At 30.1% G+C, this 18,884-nt stretch overlaps 1 protein-coding gene across 2 annotated transcripts; it reads left to right on the top strand.

Moving 5' to 3' along the window:
* The first annotated feature begins 14,727 nt into the window (after positions 1-14,727).
* Positions 14,728-18,884, top strand: LOC122580426. Of its 2 annotated transcripts, XM_043752696.1 has the most exons (3): positions 14,728-14,922; positions 15,156-17,666; positions 17,824-18,101. In XM_043752696.1, exons 2-3 carry the CDS (start codon positions 15,239-15,241, stop codon positions 18,009-18,011), a joined length of 2,616 nt encoding a protein of 871 aa, XP_043608631.1. In that variant the 5' UTR covers positions 14,728-14,922; positions 15,156-15,238; the 3' UTR covers positions 18,012-18,101. The 2 variants fall into 2 exon arrangements, with proteins under 2 accessions (XP_043608631.1, XP_043608629.1); XM_043752694.1 differs by having other exon boundaries at positions 14,735-14,922; positions 15,156-18,884.

Below are 18,884 nucleotides of genomic sequence, written 5' to 3'. Positions count from 1 at the left end.
TTCTCAACTTGCTAAACAATATAGTAGGCCTTATTAACAGAAGGTAACTTGTCCAATGGCAAAATCTGATTCCTAACCGTTTCATATTCATCAATCAATTTCATCAAAAACTGCATTAGCTTAGATTTACTATCCATTTCAGTGAACTTATCAAGTAAACCACAAGTACATTCATTCATCTTTCCACAATTTCAAGTAGGTATACCATTCAAATTATGTAATTCATCCCAACACCTCTTCAATTTATTGAAATAGGATGCAATAGAAAGATTACCTTGAGAGATCTTGCTTAATTCCCTTTCTAGGTGAAATATAAGAGGACCATTGCTTTGACCATAGCGTTCAGTAATTTCAGTCCAAAGCTCTTTGGCAGATTGAGCATACATGAAAGCATCTGCTAATTCAAGAGTCATAGAATTCAAGATCTAGCATATAACCATAAAATCACAACGAATCCATCTCTGTGAATCTGCCACATCATTTGGTTTAGAACAAGTTCCATCAATGAACCCTAACTTCAATTTTGCTCCCAACACCGTTTTTATATTACGACTCCAACCAAAAAAGTTACTACCATTGAAAGGAGTGTTAGTTAAAAGCATTTCAGGATGATCAGAATTATTCAGGCTCAAAGGATCATTGATGTTGTATGTATTTGCGAAATTAGGTCCAGTTTGACCGGAATTAGTTAAAACCCTAATTTTGAAAAAATCAATATATGAAAATGATTAGGATTCTGATCGAAACACAAGGAAAATAGAAAACCTAAATCAATAACGGCAATTGATCAGTAATTTGATCGAAAAATAAACCGGAAAATTGATTAGAAATGAACTAGGGTTTTGTTTTGAAGACCTGTGTGCTCTGATACCATGAAGAACTATGAAATAAAATTTGTATTGATTAATGAAAAATGAAAACTTACTTTCAAAGAAATACATACATTCTGCTTTTATACTACTAATCTATTTTGTAACCGACTAACAAACTAAATTACATTTCTAATCCCTATATTTACAATCTATTTATATAAAACCCCTCTAAGTATATATTCTACAATGTGTCTCGAAATAACTATATAAGGTTACTTATCTTTACTTCGGTACTATATGTAAATTATCTACACTTACATTTTTAGAAAGAAAAAAAAAATTACTTGTAAATTGATCAAAGTATTGTTAATGAACCTCTTGTTTGAAAAAATTTATCCGTAATGATCATCTTATCTTTAATGAATTACACCATTAGTCTCTTATATTTTAAAATATTTTCACTAACCCCTTCAAGTAAATTATTTTTGCATCAAATATTTACACCACTCGTCGACGCCGACACCAACACACCTTCGTTGCCACAACAGACACTGTATTACGCAGATATTGTGCTAGTACTACTGAATAAAAACTATAATCTCTTTTGCTTTTGGAAATAGTTTAGAAAAAAATGGGACACGCGAAATGACCTATCTACCCATAATGAACCCCTTTTTAGAAAAAGTTGTAATAAATTCTTAATGAACTAATTTACACTTTAAACTCTTATCATACTAATTTACCACCTTTATATCAATCATATTAATATCAACCTACACTACTCAAGCCGCCGCCACCACCACCAATAGTCGCTGCCACCACTACTACTGCCGCCTTGTACGGACATCGTTCTAGTGATTGTTAATTCTACTTAATTATTTTTTCGTGGAGACACGCCTAAGTGTTTATTCAAGACAATAATTTGTTAATCATATTTTAAAAGTAGTCACTTTGAACTATTTTTTTAAACGCAATAGGGAAAGAACGACAAAATCTTGTCGACTTAGATATGACATGGGATAATTTATCGTACCATGGGGATGTAACACACTGCAGTCTGCGAATGATCATCGCCCTTAGCATCACGTTCCGCACATTCACCTTCACGATTCGCACAATATATCCTAGTTCGCTCATACTTTTACACGGGGATTTTTGAGTTTTTAGAAAAATATATATGAAAGATTTTGTCCATTTGCAAATACTGTGTATATACATGGTTTGAATACGCCAATCTTAGAAGTATTCACTAAATTTTTATATTCTTTCCTCCATCTCTCATTCCCCTTTTTTCTTCTATGTTAATTTTATATTTCCCTCTATTATCAAAACGAACAAAAACTAGTAAACTATTGTTTTGGAAGTCAACTTTAATGTTTGGTTGTCTATTACAATTCATTGTATCTGTATACACGCATGACCGATGCATAATCTATTATTTAATGTACCTTTTAATCTTTTATGAGACATTACTTAATCTTTTAAAGGTATGAACTAATAATCGCAGCATAAGATATATGGTAGTTTTTGGCATCTTCGGACAACCTACAGTATGTTGTCTTTTGGCAACGTTTTGAGTTTCGACGGACGACGGTTTTTGATATCATAGTTTTGATATTGCTTTGAGGTGAGGCATTGTGTTACCATGTTTTGAACTCTTATATCTATTTGATTTTTCACCTATATAGTGACCATATATACGAACATGTTCGCATATCAATTACTCCTTCCGTTCTATTTTAAATGTCTATTTTGACTTTTAAAATCTTTTTCTTTTAACTTTCACCGTAATTATCTTTTGTTGTGTCATACAATACTTGATATAAAATATATGAATCGATTGAGTTTTTGATATACTTTTCAATGATAAGTTTCATCAACTATTATAAAATACATACAAAGATATTTACGATCAAATTTTTAAAAAAAAAAGACTTTGAAAGTCAAATTAAAACAGTTAAAATTGGACAGAGAGATCGAGATTCATAATCTTGCAGTTTCTTTTTTTTTTTTATCGTTTTCGAGTTTTCATCTTATTGGTTCTTATCTGATTCAGACCATATGTGTGTAACTATTAAATTTGGATTTCAAAACCTAAAATTTAATGATCTTGCTTTATTGGTTTTACATTAATTAAACCGTTGTGGTGTTGTTATCTTTGTGTGCAATTAGGTATTATTATAAACTTCCATCAACTGACCGATGATAGATTGTCACACAATTATATATATATATGGCCACCATAGTTAAGAGAAAAAAATATTTTAAACTTTTGATCTTGGCCATTGAAAATCATAAGCTTTTAAATCTTGACCTTTGAAATTCAAAGTCAACTTTCTAAAATCTAAAAGTCAAAAGATAATAAACATGGTAACTATTTAATTGCATATTAATAATACTAATGCTAATTATTCTTAGAAGTTTTGAATTTGTGTACCAAAAAAGAAACACGACAATGATCAGTAACAACATACTCATCAATCACAATTTCATAATTAATTACATTATACTTAACAATTTATATGACATTTGAGTTTATATCATTAAAAAAAACATAACACTTCTCATTTCAAAGTATCCCCATAAATATTTATAATAACATAAAAATATGGGGTTTGCTAAATACAGCCCTTAGGGCTGTGTTTAAGGTGCATAAATTGTTTGTACATTTACCATGAAAATCAGGAGGCGGACTTTTAATATGGAAGGTACAAGTTTTTTTATGCACGTTAAATACAACCCTTAGGGGCTGTATTTAGCATTTCCCTAAAAAAAATATTAATACTTACTCTTTATTTTTTACCTTTCAAAATAAACTAAAAAAGTAAACCTCAGCATAAAAATAAAAGTCATTTATAGATTAATATTAGAAAGTTAATGAATATACAACTCTTTTAGGTTTATATATTGAATAATTTTATTTATTTATTTTTTTAATCACAATATTAATTTAGTACCAGTAGATGTATTTAACTAACATAACTATGTTGTAAACTGTAATTACTTAAACGTATGGTATTTACAATTGAAATTTTGTTTTTATAAAAAGTGACCGGTATTTAAGGTATTTAATGTACTTTTATTAAATTTAGAACCATAATAATATTAAAAAAATATGCCTTTTAATTTTAATATCATTTGGAACTTCAAGATAACCTTATTTCTCTATTAATTGGTAATTCCAACTGAAATGAAATACGGGGAAAAGTAAGGATGTTCAATTAACAAACAATAGCTTACTTCAATTTAGAGTTGGTCAATTCTACAACATGAAATGTGAAACCAAAATCAATATCGAAAATCAAGAATCAAAATTGGAAATTATAGATATTACAGATACAATGTATAAATACGGTGCGAAAATATAAACAAGAATCGTATCCCCACAATGCGTAACATGGTTAATAATTTATCAAAAGATTTAAATTTTAGTTAAATCAAATTTAAAAATGATGCTTATAAATTTACGTATGAAATCGGGTGAGGGTGACGATGGTCTACTTCACCAAAGATCGACTTTAAAATTTCCAATGCACGGATAAATAACTTTATATAGAACAAAAGCTAAAATAAATATGTTTATAATTATTTACATAATTATAACAGGTTTAGGTTAACTGATTTGGATTAACGGGTTGAAAATAACCAACCTGAACCTGACTTGATATCAAAATCGACTTGAAAATCTCAACCTGCTGTCAAACCGAACCCGGCCACCAACACAAAAAAATCGGGTTTGCAATGGGTTAGTGGGTTAATTTCATATCACATGGATTGGTGGGTTGACATGTTAAATGGGTTAGTGAGTTGACCTCAAGTAATATAGATTGGTGGGTTGACGGATTGAATTGAAATCAAAATGAGTTGTGGGTTTTGGATCAAGTAAGTTGATGGATTGACCTATTAAAAAACATTATATAAATGAAATTATATTTAGGTTAACGAATTGACTTATTAAACCAAATGGTCAACCCAACCCTGGCCCACAAAAAGTCAAGTTGGCGGGTTACTAGGTCGAGATTCACAACCCTAACCCAATTTTCTGAGTCGGTTTCAAATCAAATTTCGGGTAAAGTCGAGTATTGACAATCTTAATATATATCAAACCGACTCTATATATCTTATATCAAAAGTTGTGCAAATTTATGACTTTATTTAACATTATACTCGATTTCATAATAAATTTTATTTCTGAATAAAATGCTTATAAATTTACTTGGTAACCCGGTCACCGACCGGGTATTGATCTAGTTTAATTGTTGTTGTTGTTGTTTAGTATTATCTTTTTTTTATTATGCTAAAGCATCTTTATATATACTAAAAGACAACTGACTTAATAGCTTATTAATCAATCATAAGACTCGATTCCATTAAATCAAAATTTGATGATGTCATAATTAATTTATATTATATGGTAACAAATTAACAAATAAATTATCAAATGGTCGAATTATTAGATAAATAATACAAAGATAAGTCGATCACCTACAAAGATTACTACCTACAATTATTATTAATAAATTACTGTATATTTAAGTTGATAAAGAGATAAACAGATACCTACAAGGATAACTACGTACAACTAAAGAATTAACAATTTATATCTAAATCGGTAAAAAGAGATAAATAAATAATTAAATTAATAAACATATATTTTATAAATATAAATAGATTAGTATCAATAAAAAGAAGTAATATTTGTACCATCTTTTCTTTTATTATACTAAAGCACAGTTGCTCTAATAAATTATCTACCAATCACAGCTCTCAAATTTTTAAAGTTTACCATTGTTTTCAATTTTGACTTAAATTTATACTTTTTTGTTTTCCATCACAAATTTACACTTTTTATCCAATAATTTTAATATATTAAATAAATAATAATTGTTAATATATATCTAATAAAATAATAGTTAATATTTATCCAATAAAATAATCTCTATATATATCCAATTGAATAATAACTAATATATATCCAATAGTATGTTTTATCATATAAACATAAAATTAATTAATTAATTTGATGTAAATATATTAACATTTTAAGACAACTTCGATGAATATATTTGAAAAAATATTTTAATATAAAACTCAAAGTGTTGATATATCGATCAATTTTTATTACTCAAAATAGTACATTATGTTTTAAATTATAATAAAAACATCTAACAGTGATAACATCGTAAGCCTCGTGTATTATACACGAGCCTAAAACAGTTGAACTAATGACTTATTGACCAATCACATCGCTTAATTTCGTCAAATTGATTCTCGCTTATGTCATCAAAATCCTAATAATCATTATTAATTTTTGTAGCAAAAGTCTCACTAATTACACTTTTTTGTTTTTCATCAATAATTTATATTTTTTAGTCCATAAATACTTAATTTATATTTTTTATAATATTTAGTCTCATCAACTTGAGAATATTTTTTATAATATTTCATCATTTAATTAATTTGTTTATTAACCAATCACAACTCTCGATTTTTCTCTAATTTTTCATAAGTATGTTTAATATCACATTATGAGTATAATTGGTTTCAAAAAATTTTATAATATAGAAATTACTGTAACATTTGCCTTGTGGAATGACTTTGACAAACAAATCCATCAATATGTCTCATGTAATTATTGTATTACAACTTGCAAAATATAACACCTAGAATCATATATATCTTCAAATTTGTAAACTTTTATGAGTTTAATTGTTAAACATATGAAGATCTGATATTAATAATATCATAAGTCTCGTGTTCAGTGTTGGACACGGGTCTAAAATCTAGTAGTCAGTCTAATAACTTATCGACCACTTACAACTCTTGATTTCTTAAAGTTGTCTTTTATTTTCAATTTTGACTTTAGTTTACACTTTTTTATTTTCCATCACAAATTTACACTTTTTACCCAATAACTTTAATATAATAAATAAATAAATTATAATAGTTAATCTATATCGAATTGAATAATAGTTAATATTTCTCAATAGAATAATAACTAATATATATTCAATAGTATGTTCTAGCATATAAACATAAAATTAATTAATTATAAATAAACAAAATTTAATGTAAATATATTAAGATTTTAAGAGTAAACAACTTTGATAAACATATTTTTAAAAATATTTCAATATAAAACTCAAAGTGTTGATAAATAGATCATGTTTTATTACTCAAAATAGTATATTAAGTTTTAAACTATAATAAATTAACATCAAATATCGATAACGTTGTAAGTCCCGTGTATTATAAGACAGCTGAACTAATGACTTATTTACCAATTAAATCGCTCAATTTTATCAAATTGACTCTTGCTTTTGTCATTATTTAGATTAAATATAAATTAATAATCCTACTAATCATTATCCAAATATATAATTGTATTAGTATTTTTATATTAATTTGTAAAAAAAGTTTCATTAATTTACTCTTATTTTTTCTATCAACAATTTATACTTTTTAACCCTGAATGCTTAATTTATATTTATTTTTAACCATCAACTTGAGAAATTTTTTTTAAAATTTCCAATCATTTAATTAATTAGAACAATTTCAACATATGATATATTGTATACAAAACATTGTTTCAAAACTTAATGACTTATTAACCAATCAAATCGCTCAATTTCATCAAATTAACTCCCGAGATACAAATCTCAAACATAATAACAGATGACGATATACAACATTCTAATCCTAAACACAATAGGAATCATAAAACATGGGACGATCACAGAACAAAACACGATTTACAACAGAGGATTACTTGAATTCTAAATCCAAATCAATATGAACTCCATTTAAGATTCATTTTATCTCTCAATAAAAAAGGTACATAATTTTTCTTTATATATATATATTAGTTTTGCGTATTAATGTTTAAAGTTACAATTGTCACTTAAATAAAGAGTCATATATGTTATCAAAAAATATGAAAACATAGAACATGTGATTGAAAATAAACTTATTCGTGTTTTGGGCCCGTATCATGATCAAATACATATACTTGAATGTTAAGTACAGGATCACAAGTATGTTTATATTTTAATTCTTAATTATTTTTCATAATAATATCACATTATGAGTACAAATGGTTTCAATTATGATGGAAAAATTATTATAGCATGTGCCTTGTGGAATGACTACGACAAACAATTTCACCAATAGTGAGGAACCTGTGATTATTGTAATACAACTTGCAAAGTATAGCACTTGTTACCGTATATCTTAAAAATTATGAGCTTTTATGACCTAAATGTATGAAGACCTAATATTCATAATATCGTAAACCCCGTGTCCAGGTGTTGGACACAAGTCTAAAATCTAGTTAATTATTATATTAAACTTGCATGGTACCTGCACAATGCAACAATGATGGAGGTAATTCGATGGTAACGGGTAGCGGAGGCGACTGGTGGTGGTGGTAGTGGCTAGTGTCTGTCGGGCTATTGATGTAAAAGTAATTGATATAAGGGGAAGGAAATATAAGGCTGTTAGGCACCTAAGTTGGGTGAAAAACCTCTCACATATCTTTTTTAAATCATAAAAAATCATGGGGACCAAACATTTATTCAAAATATTAAAATATTGGTATGTGAGAGATTTTTCACAAAAGTTGGGTGCATAACAGTCTCATATTCACTTTTTTCTTGATATAATAGTTAATGTAATTATATTAAGAGTTGAAAGAATATGGTGGTATAATTTATTTTATTAAGGTATATTAGGTATATTAGAGAATATAATTAAATTAAATTAGATAATAAATGAGAGGGTTATTTAGAAAAAAAAGAAGGTAGGATTTCTGTTATATCAAATACAATAATTTTCAAAATTTTTAAAAAATAAAGAGGGGTATAATTTTTATAAGCTGTTATAGGTAAGTATTTAGAATTGATATCAACGTTAAATTTTGTGTCAATATTGTATACATATAGAAGCCTTATAATCGATCCCTTTCAAACATATATCAAACATTCAAACCGAAGGTCATTATATTTATATAAACTATAGGTTTAAAAGTCAATTGAGCAATTACTGTTAAATCATCAATATAAAATGTTATTATTTGGTCACCATTGATTTGTATGTCGGTGCATAACAATTGTATTAGACATTCTTTATATGGCGGATAAAGTACTCGATTTGATATTCTCGACTGTTTTTAAAGTGAATTTTGCAAATTATGGTTGATAGAGTCAGTTATATATCTTATTCTAACATACTGGTGTGTACTTGAGTAATGTTGTTGGGTCGAACACATTAACAGTTGGTACAATAAATGGTCGTAAATTAGATCACCCCCAACGGGGATGTATTCAAGCGTATTGGACTTTGAATACAGTGCATACCATTAGGTGTGCTTCGTATTCGGAGTGTATTAAAATGTATTAGATCATTGGATGTATTGAGTATTTGATGTGAATATTTTGGAGTGTATCGAATGTATTTGGTGTCAATGAGAGGATATTGTATTGAAATAGATTTTGTTGATGTGTCGATGATATGACAGTATATTGAGTTTATTAGGGGAGACCATTGAGGCTGTAAGAGTGAGTAAAAACCGAAACCCCAAAAAAAAAACTGAACCCTAGAAAACCGAAAACCGAACCAAACCGATTGGTTTGGTTTTGGTTTTTAAAAAACTGAACGGATCGGTTCGGTTTTTGGTTTCATATTCCAAAACCAACTTCCAAAACCGAACCGAACCAAAAACCATATATTATTTAATTTATTTTATATTTAGTATACAAGATAAACACATTTCTTTTATTTTCAACTAGTGTTATACCCGGCTGTTGGCCGGAGATAACGATTGGACCTAGACTTGAATGCGGGTCATTAATTATAACATATCATCTGTTACCATTAGGAAAAAAAACACATCTTTAAGCAATACGTACATTTTAAAACACAAAACTTTAACGGTGAAATAAAAAGTTGCTATTTTTAAAAATAAAGATTAGAAGCTTAAAACTTTTATGGTGCAAATAAAAAAGACTAAAACAATGTAACATGAATTATCAAACATAAAAATTTTAATGGTAAAAATAAAAAGTTCCAAAATATTTAGTAGTTAAAGTGTGAGACAGTAAAACGTTATCATCCTAAAAATAATAATATAAATCAAAATATAATATATAAAACCCAAAAAGACAAGTTAACATCTACACAACATGCTAACTAGTAAAGAGAAAAAAAAACTAAGAATGCCTCACTATTCACCCAAAATTATTTTAAAAAGTATATTATATATATAAAAACCAAGAAGGCAAGTTGAAATCTACGGCAACACGCTAACTAAAAAACGAAAAAAAAAAACCAAAAACTAAGCAGTCAGGTAGGCTGCTGAGCCAGCTGGCCAGCTTGCTTCACTATTCACGCTAATATATATAAACACAAGAAGACAAGTTGATATCTACGCAACACATAAACTAAAAGACAAGTTGATATATATATAAAACTCAAGAAGACAAGTTGATATCTACGCAACACGCAACCTGGAAAAAAAAAACTAAGCAGGCAGGCTGCTTAGCCAGCTGTCTGCCAACGTGCTTCACTATTCACGCGAAATTATTTTAAATAGATATTTCAGTATTAATTCATTTTTATGTAAAGTTTATTCTACAAGAACTAAAATTATGAGATTATCTATATTGTATACCATGCTATATATCTTTAATTCTCATGTTAATCGATAAATCTCAGTATTTTTGATTATGTGATTATACATGCTATATTGCTATTATCATTATCATTAAATCTCAGTATCATTGATCATATGGATTGATATATTGTTTATGTTATATTATATTCACATGTTAACTATCAAAATTGAGACAACTAAAACTCATTCAACTGCCGAAGCATATTATAGGCTACCGACTTACAAAGCTAGCAACTGTATCTAGATTGAAAAGTGACGATGTACCTCTCCGAACCAAGATAATAAGACCACCTAGCATGAAACATTATCACGAAGGGCTTATGCCCGGAGATAATAATAAGTAAATGGTTAGGAGTAAACCTATATCCTTCCCTAAAATATAACAAATCATATCCCAACTATAAAGGGATAAATGCAACATCTATTTTTAATCGAGTATGCCAAATTTAGATATAAATATTACATTAAAAAAAAAACAAAACCAACCAACTTGAACTGAACCGAGAAACCTTTATGTGCGTGAAAGATAAAATGATTGTAATGAATTAAGAAATAAATATGAGTTTGTTTAAAATGCTTTTGAACTGTAATGAGTTAAATATATTAGTATAAAAGAATATGAATATGTATATTTTTATTTGCTAAATTGCAATACCCAACTCTTATAGACAGGGTATGAGGGGTGAACTGTAAACTGTCTAGCGTCTACACGAAAGTAACGAGACTGCTTCTAAACGGACCTCCGGCGAGAAGAGACAAAAATAAGAGAGTGTAAAGAGTTTAGTATCATATTTTTCAGGCCGAGTATAATCGACTATAGTAATGTAGAGAAGAGTAGCAAACAGACAACAATAACATACTTTATTGCAACTTGGACAATACATGTTTCTTTCTTGAAATGCATATATACAAAGCATCACAAGCATATTGACACCAAACCACCATCAGCTTGACACTAAAACCCGAACTAAGAAAACCATACTCATAAAATTAGACCAGACAACCTTTAAAGATTGACTAATTAAGTTACATAAACATATGTAAGCCCTTTACTATGTAAAGATCCTCACCTCTCTTATTATGGGTGCTATTATCATATCCCAAGAACCTTAATTTCTTTTATATCACGTAGTTAGCCACCAAATTACTACGTTCAAATATCTGCAAACAAAAGATGATTCCTAGTTTTTTTGCTTTCAATTTTAAACAAAATATCAGAACAAGACTTCTCTAGATATTGTGAATGGTGAGTTTGTAACTAACCCACGCTAAATTCGTCATAGCATCACTAGAGGGCCCGCCCATATGAAGCCCACTTACCATGATTCATTAAATCATTTCCATTTTCTAGCCGCTTTTGATGGAGTGAGATCCTTAATCCAACTTTATATCTATAACCCCTTATAAAACATATTGAATTATCCTATTTTAAGAAATTTAGCACTTTTTTATACCTAAAATACCCCTATTTCTTAATCCTGGTTCCACTATAAACCTAATCTATTTTATACAATGTAATAAAAAAAACAACACCCTCTTTAAATGTTACATAGAGAAATTATCTAAAATAACATTAATGATTAAAGTACAATATCAATCCTTTATCTTCTAAAATATCTTCATTAACCTTTTAAATCAATTACTTTTACATCAATTATCTACACGGCTTGACGCCGTCTCCACCACCAACAGTTGCTCCTACCACCATACCGTTGCCGCCACGATTACCGCCGCATTGCGCAGGTATCGTGCTAGTATAAAGTTAGATCAACTTTAACTTTTGATTAACATAAAGGGTCAAGATTCAAGCATCAAGTTCTAATCTTGACTACTAATTTTAATTTAAGAGTTAAAGTTGATCCAACTCAACTTTAAAGGATTCTAATCCGCTTTTGATGGCACTGACTCATAAAGGATCTCTAATTAAGTTGGGCAATCCTTATATATATATATATATTTTTTATTAAAATCAAATGTCAAAATTTAAATTTGATATTTGAATCTTGCTTTTTAATTTCAATCCATTGAATTACAAACTTACCAACTTTTTGGAAATTCAATCCATGTATTAATTTCTTTCTTTCTTTCTTTCTCTCTTTTAATTTTTGATAATTTTATCATACTTTTTAGATATATAATTAACACACGAAAATGTTAATACAGTCTTTTAAATATTGTAAATAGATACCCATAAATCCATAATGTTTATGAATTTATGATTAACAAACTTCACTATTTTTTTGTAGAGGCTATTAGGTGTTGCATTATTGCATGTGCCTTGTAATAATAGATTTAAGATTTTGTTAAGTCGTGTGAACTTCATCAGTGGCGGATCCAGACATTGATCGGGTAGGGGGCCTAATATATATATATATATATATTGTAACGCCAAAATTTTTAAGTAAATCCATATTAAACCATTAAACAATGATTAAGTATAAGTATCTAAAGTAGATTACATAAGTACATAAAAGGAAAAGAGTCATAATTATGAAAATTTCAAGCTTTATAAGACTTGACAATAAATTTTTGTCAATCATTTTATACTTTCAACTTTTCCGACCAATTCTTTTAACCATATTTACTGACGCTAATGACTTTTCAACAGTCACAAATTTTTTATAATATTTAAACTAAACAATTTTAATAAAAACATAACAAAACAACAAACTATAATTGATCAAATTGTTAAAATACGAAACACATAAAACTAAAAAACAAATTATGCATTTGACGTACTCCGTAACTATATATATAAGGGTAGATTTTGAATTATACATGAAAGTTTAAGGTCTAAATTATAAATTATAAGATTTATTATACTCGTAATAAATACTAAGAAACAAAATAGATATACGTGGACATGTCTTCGTCTTCCTATCTGCACATATATATGTACCTGCAAATATATCAAATCTTGAAGATGAAAGATATATATGTTTTGATTCATCTTTAAACAAGGTTTTGAAGCTTCAACATAGACAAGAACTTGATAACTTTTGGTCTTCAAATATCAGATTTGCTTGTAAGATTAGAAATTACTATGTTTTGAGTTGAGGCTAATTTATATATAAAAAAAATATTTACTTGAACTTTTTGTTTGAGGGTAGTCCTTTCCCCACCCTGATTACATGGTGGATCCGCCACTGAACTTCATTGATATCTATACAAGTTAACAAGGATAAAATCCTTTTAAGAAAATTCATCATTTTTGATTTTCTCAATTTTGTAACTATCTAGTTGATTTTTCTTTTAACATAGGTTATGCTATGAGATGTAATACCATCTATTTTTTGCAGTTTACATATATAATATTAATTATATGATATAAAGTTATTCATTTATTTGGGGTTACAAATGCATAATCTTATAACGAATATGTGGTAAACATTTTGTAATTTAATTCGGTTTTAAGTTAATAGTATTTTGAAATTAGTTTAATCTAAATAATTAATATTATATTTTTAAAATTTTTTCAATAAAAAATATAAACTCTAAAGTGTTTTTAGAAAGGAAATAATACATCTTTTCAAAAATTATCCTACGTCAATTTAAATTATAATACGATGAAATGTGTATTTTACTAAATCTCTTTTTTAAATTTTTTTTTTTTTTGATTTTTTCATATGTTATATTTTATGATTAAGATGATTATGTTAATTTTTTAAAAGAATTAATCATTTTCATTTCAAAATACCTATACTTATTTACTAATAAATTTTGTCTTTCCTTTTTTTTTTTCAAACTAAATAGTTAGATGAGCCTAATTTACTCCTTTATCTTTCTTCATTATTTAAATATCTTTTTCTGATATATCTATTTTATTTTTATATGTTTTCATAATTTTTATATTTTGTAGTACTACACTATATCCTTTACATTTATGCTCATTGCATCAATCAATTTTATATTGACTATCAGTGATCAAAACCATCACTAATCGTCGACACCGCATTAACGCTGTATTGTTTAGTTAACTTAAGAGAGGATAGGAGAAGAGAGGGAAAGAAAGTTTTCTTTCCCAATCACCTCAAAAATGAGATGAAAACTTTTTAAACACAAAACAACTACACTCTCCCTCCTAATCCTTTCCACTTATTCCCTTTCCACACTTCAAAAAATCTATAGAATGTATTTTATAATTTTTTCCTCTTTTCTCATTTTTTTTCCACCTCTAAATAATCTAAACAATACAGTGTAACTGTTTCGTGTATACTGTTTTTGTTTACAAAACACACTCTCCACTTACACATGTAACAAAACACACTTTCAATAAACAACACCACCATAAGTACATAACCGTATCTTTCTCTTCAGTCTTCTCATTATTCCCTCCGATCGAAATCAAAATCAAACCTACCCAAATCAAGGTCGATGGATGAATGAGCCCTAATTTTTCATTTTAGTTTTAACCTCTCTGCAAATGTAATTAATCGTCAGGTACTTTTTGCATTTCATTTTTCTTCTAAAACCCCTCTTTCTATTTTCATTTTTCATCATGTCATTTGCATTTTCTGCCCAAAATGATAATCAAGACTCAACCTTTTTTGTTTAATTTGATGTTACAACATCAAAGATTCAATCTTTTTAGGTTTTTATGATCTGGGTATCAAAAAGTTTAAATTTTTATACATTTCAAGAAACACTAATGTATTTTTTTAATGTGATTTTAGTTCTGCTTTAAAGTGGATGCTACTTGTGATACTGAAACTTGGAAATAGTTGGTATTAAATTATTGTTGGATGTTGTCAATTATATGGAAGCCCTAAAAACCTCAGAAACCCTAATTGATAAGGGTGTAGTGAAATCTAAACAAGATAGAGTTGGGAAATTAGTTGATGGGATGTTTCCCGAAGTTTCGAGGTCTTTTGATTTGGGAAATGGAAAATGTGTTGAGAATTTGTCAGTACCAGTGTTAGAAAGTAGTGGCTTTGACTCCTGTAGTAATGTTAAGCGTTTCGACCTGTTGTCTCAACCCATGTCTGCGGGAACCAGTAGCACGATTGGTTCGAGTAGTCAAGGAGATGTTAGTATGAAAGGTATTTCCCTTTTTGTGGAGTTAACCGGTGGAGTGGTAAATAAAGTGGACGGAGTGGAGAATGTTGGTAATGTTAACGATAGGGTCTTGCACGGAAATGAAGTCAAGGGTAATATTGATGTTGGTCAAGAAGTATTTAAGGTCAATGTAGGTGATTTTGTGTGGGTTTTAATCAAGAAACAGAGAGACTCGTGGTGGCCTGGAATTGTTTGTGATGCTTCTAGTGCACCGAAAGAAGTTGCAAATAGGCCCACAAGTGAAGGTGATGTTTTGGTTAAATGTTTTGGTAGTGGAAATTATATTTGGTGCCTTGCGTATAATGTGAAACCTTTCGTTGGATATTTTGAAGAGATACCTTCACAAAGTAAGGCCAGAAGATTTATTGATGCCTATGAGAAGGCTGTGGCTGAGCTTGGTCATCGTGTAAAAACAGAGTTCACTTGTTCTTGTTTCTCTAAGATGAAGGTGGAGAAATTGGGTAATATTGGTGACCTTTCAGTGAGTGAATTTAAACCTGCAACGTTTGTTGACAATATAAAAGATCTTGCAAGAGATATTTCTATGCCTAGCAAGATCGGTTATGTTGTTAAGCAGAATTGTTTGTCTGCATTTTATCGCTCATTAGGGCATTGCCAAATTCCCATGCATCAACTCAAGCCTGCAAATGGGACTCCATCGAAGATAAAGACTGACGAAAGTGGGTTTTGCAGTGAAATAAGAGATAGAAAAAAGAGCAAATTTCTGGCATATCCAGGAGAATATGGAACTGAAGAAGCTAAAGTGGATATCGATGGAGGAGTTGACTTGAATCAAACTAATGGCCAACCTGTTAAGAAATCAGGAAAGAAGCGCGGCAGAAAACGTAAAGAAGCAGCTGTATGTACGTCTGAGGTGCTTTCCCAACTTCAAGTTGCAGCTCAAGATTGTCTTTTTTCATGTGCTTGTAAGAATTTTGATTCGGTTAAGACCTTCATATCTGGGTTCAGGAAACACACTTTCAAAGATATCTCCACTGAAATCCCCATTAAGATGCCAAATCATCAAATCCTGCCAGAAACTATACCCAAAAAGGTGAGAAAGAAGAAAGACAAAACCATCGTGCTACCAACAGGAAACAATTTCAATCTTGGTTCACTAATTTTAGATTTTCAAAATGCTGTGTCTCTTAATTGTGAAGCTCAATCAAATGCAAACAAGAGCACAGAAGTGGTAGCAGGTCGAAGTCCATTCTTTAGTTTTGGAGATCAACCAGTGACTGGAGCATTTCCCTGTAAACTTAAGCCTATAAAGAGGAAGAAAAATGTGTCTCTTAATGGTGAAGCTCAATCAAATGCAAACAAGAGCACGCAAGAGGTAACAGGTCAAAGTCCGTTCTTTAGTTTTGGATATCCGCCAGCGACTGGAGCACCGCCCTGTAACCTTAAGCCGATAAAGAGCAAGAAAGATGTGTCTCTTAATGGTGAAGCTCAATCAAATGCAAACAAGAGGATGGAAGAGGTAACATGTCAAAGTCCATCCTTTAGTTTTGGAGAGAAGCCAGCAACTGGAGCACCGCCTTGTAAACTTAAGCCGATAATAAAAAAGAAAATTGCAGAAAGCAACACCTCTATGCCCAACTGGAGTTATAATGTTAGTCCCCCTCCAAATGTGAATGGAAACGTGGGTCCTTTCCCATTCCACAATGCTAGTGTTCTGCCAAATGTGAACAGACACGTGAACCCGTTTCCGTTCCACAATGTTAATGCCCTGCCAACTGTGAATGGACACGTGAACTCATTTCCATTCCATGTCATTCCTCACATTCCTGACATTCCTCAAAGGAACGACATGGAAGGATTAAATCAATTTCATGCCTCTCATTTCACGAATCAAGCTGTGTCAACCCCCTCTGTTTTTTCAGGAAACCATGGTGAACCCCAGCTGGCTCTTGTTCCAGCTGGTTTGATTCATGAACCCAAAAAAAGAGGGCGAAAGAGAAAAAACATATACTTGCAGGCTAACCCTGGTTCAACCATAATCCCACAGTTAAATGAAAATGAACTAGAAGCTAATAATGTGAGGAGAGTTAAGAAAAGTAAAGAAATTGGGGTAGCATGTATCGATCTCAGTTACAACAGAGTTCGGCAAGATATTGAAGAAGTTACAGGTACTGCTTTTCTCTTAAAGTTTTCGCCAGATCATCCCTTACCATCCAATCAAGATTTAAATTCAGTATTTTCTAAGTATGGTGCATTGGTTGAATCCGAAACTCAAGTTTTGAATGAAAATCTAAGTGGTCAAGTGGTTTTTCTTGAATCTTCTAGTGCTGGAGAGGCATTTTGGCGTCTACAAAATGATCAACCTTTTGGGCCAGCTCTTGTTAATTACAGGATTCAGCATCTCGCCGGTGCTGATTCAGTGGTTAATTTCAAGACTCCTATCAAAAGTCCTTCTGGCTTCAAACCAATGGATCAACAAGCTGTCACGGGTTCAACTTCGATGCCAGATTTGAACGGAAATTCAAATGAAGTTAAAGTTGTGAAAATAAGTAAAACGATAGAAGAAATTCGATTACCACCCAAGGATAATCTCGTTTCTAGTGTCGTACACCAGGGTAATGGAGAAGTTACAGGCACAGCTCTCGTTTTGAAGTTTTCCCCAGATCATCCACTGCCTTCTTCTCAAGATCTAAATTCTGTATTTTGTAAGTATGGGGAATTGAATGAATTTGGGACTAGGGTGTCGGGTGAAAATCTAACAGGTGAAGTTGTTTTTGTGAATCCTTCTTATGTTGGACACGTGGTTCAATGTTTGGAAAAAGATCGACCTTTCTGGCCAGCCCTTGTGAGTTATCAGGTTCAACATCTATATAATGCTCCTTCTGCAATTCAGGTGAAACCCCCGCTACACACTCCTTTAACGCTGAAACCTCCTCAAAATGGTGAGCCGCCTGATCTGGCAGGAATAAAAAAGAATCTTGAAATGATGAACTCGATGTTGGAGAAGGCTGGAAATACATTGTCACCGGAGATGAGAGGAAAACTGGAGAGTGAGATAAAAGGGCTGATGAAAAAGGTGAGCATCATGGATGGCTCTTCTTTCTCTTGTTTATGAATGGTGATCTTTTGGCAGGATGTTTTTTTGTGTATTTTGTTTGGTGGTCTAGACTAGGCTAGATTTATAAAACAGTAGCCCTTTTTTAGTTCTTCTGTTCATCTCTCATTGTGATTGTTGTTCATGGTGCAAGTTAACCTAGAGCTTTTCTTTTGTATTGCATTGAGAGAGCAAGATTCAAATGTAGGACTAGTACTTTTACAATGTGATGATTGTAGGAGTCATCATGAATTCAAAAAACCTTTTACATGAATCAATTCTTCTTTTGCTT

The sequence above is a fragment of the Erigeron canadensis genome, chromosome 8 (genome assembly GCF_010389155.1).
Source record: "Erigeron canadensis isolate Cc75 chromosome 8, C_canadensis_v1, whole genome shotgun sequence".
Taxonomy (NCBI): Eukaryota; Viridiplantae; Streptophyta; class Magnoliopsida; order Asterales; family Asteraceae; genus Erigeron; species Erigeron canadensis.
The sequence above is the reverse complement of the archived record's forward strand: the minus strand, read 5'-3'. Positions and strand labels throughout refer to the sequence as shown.

What these genes read in the sequence shown, in the direction of transcription:
- LOC122580426 (XM_043752694.1), top strand. Translation starts at nt 15,239, where the DNA reads ATGGAAGCCCTAAAAACCTCAGAAACCCTAATTGATAAGGGTGTAGTG.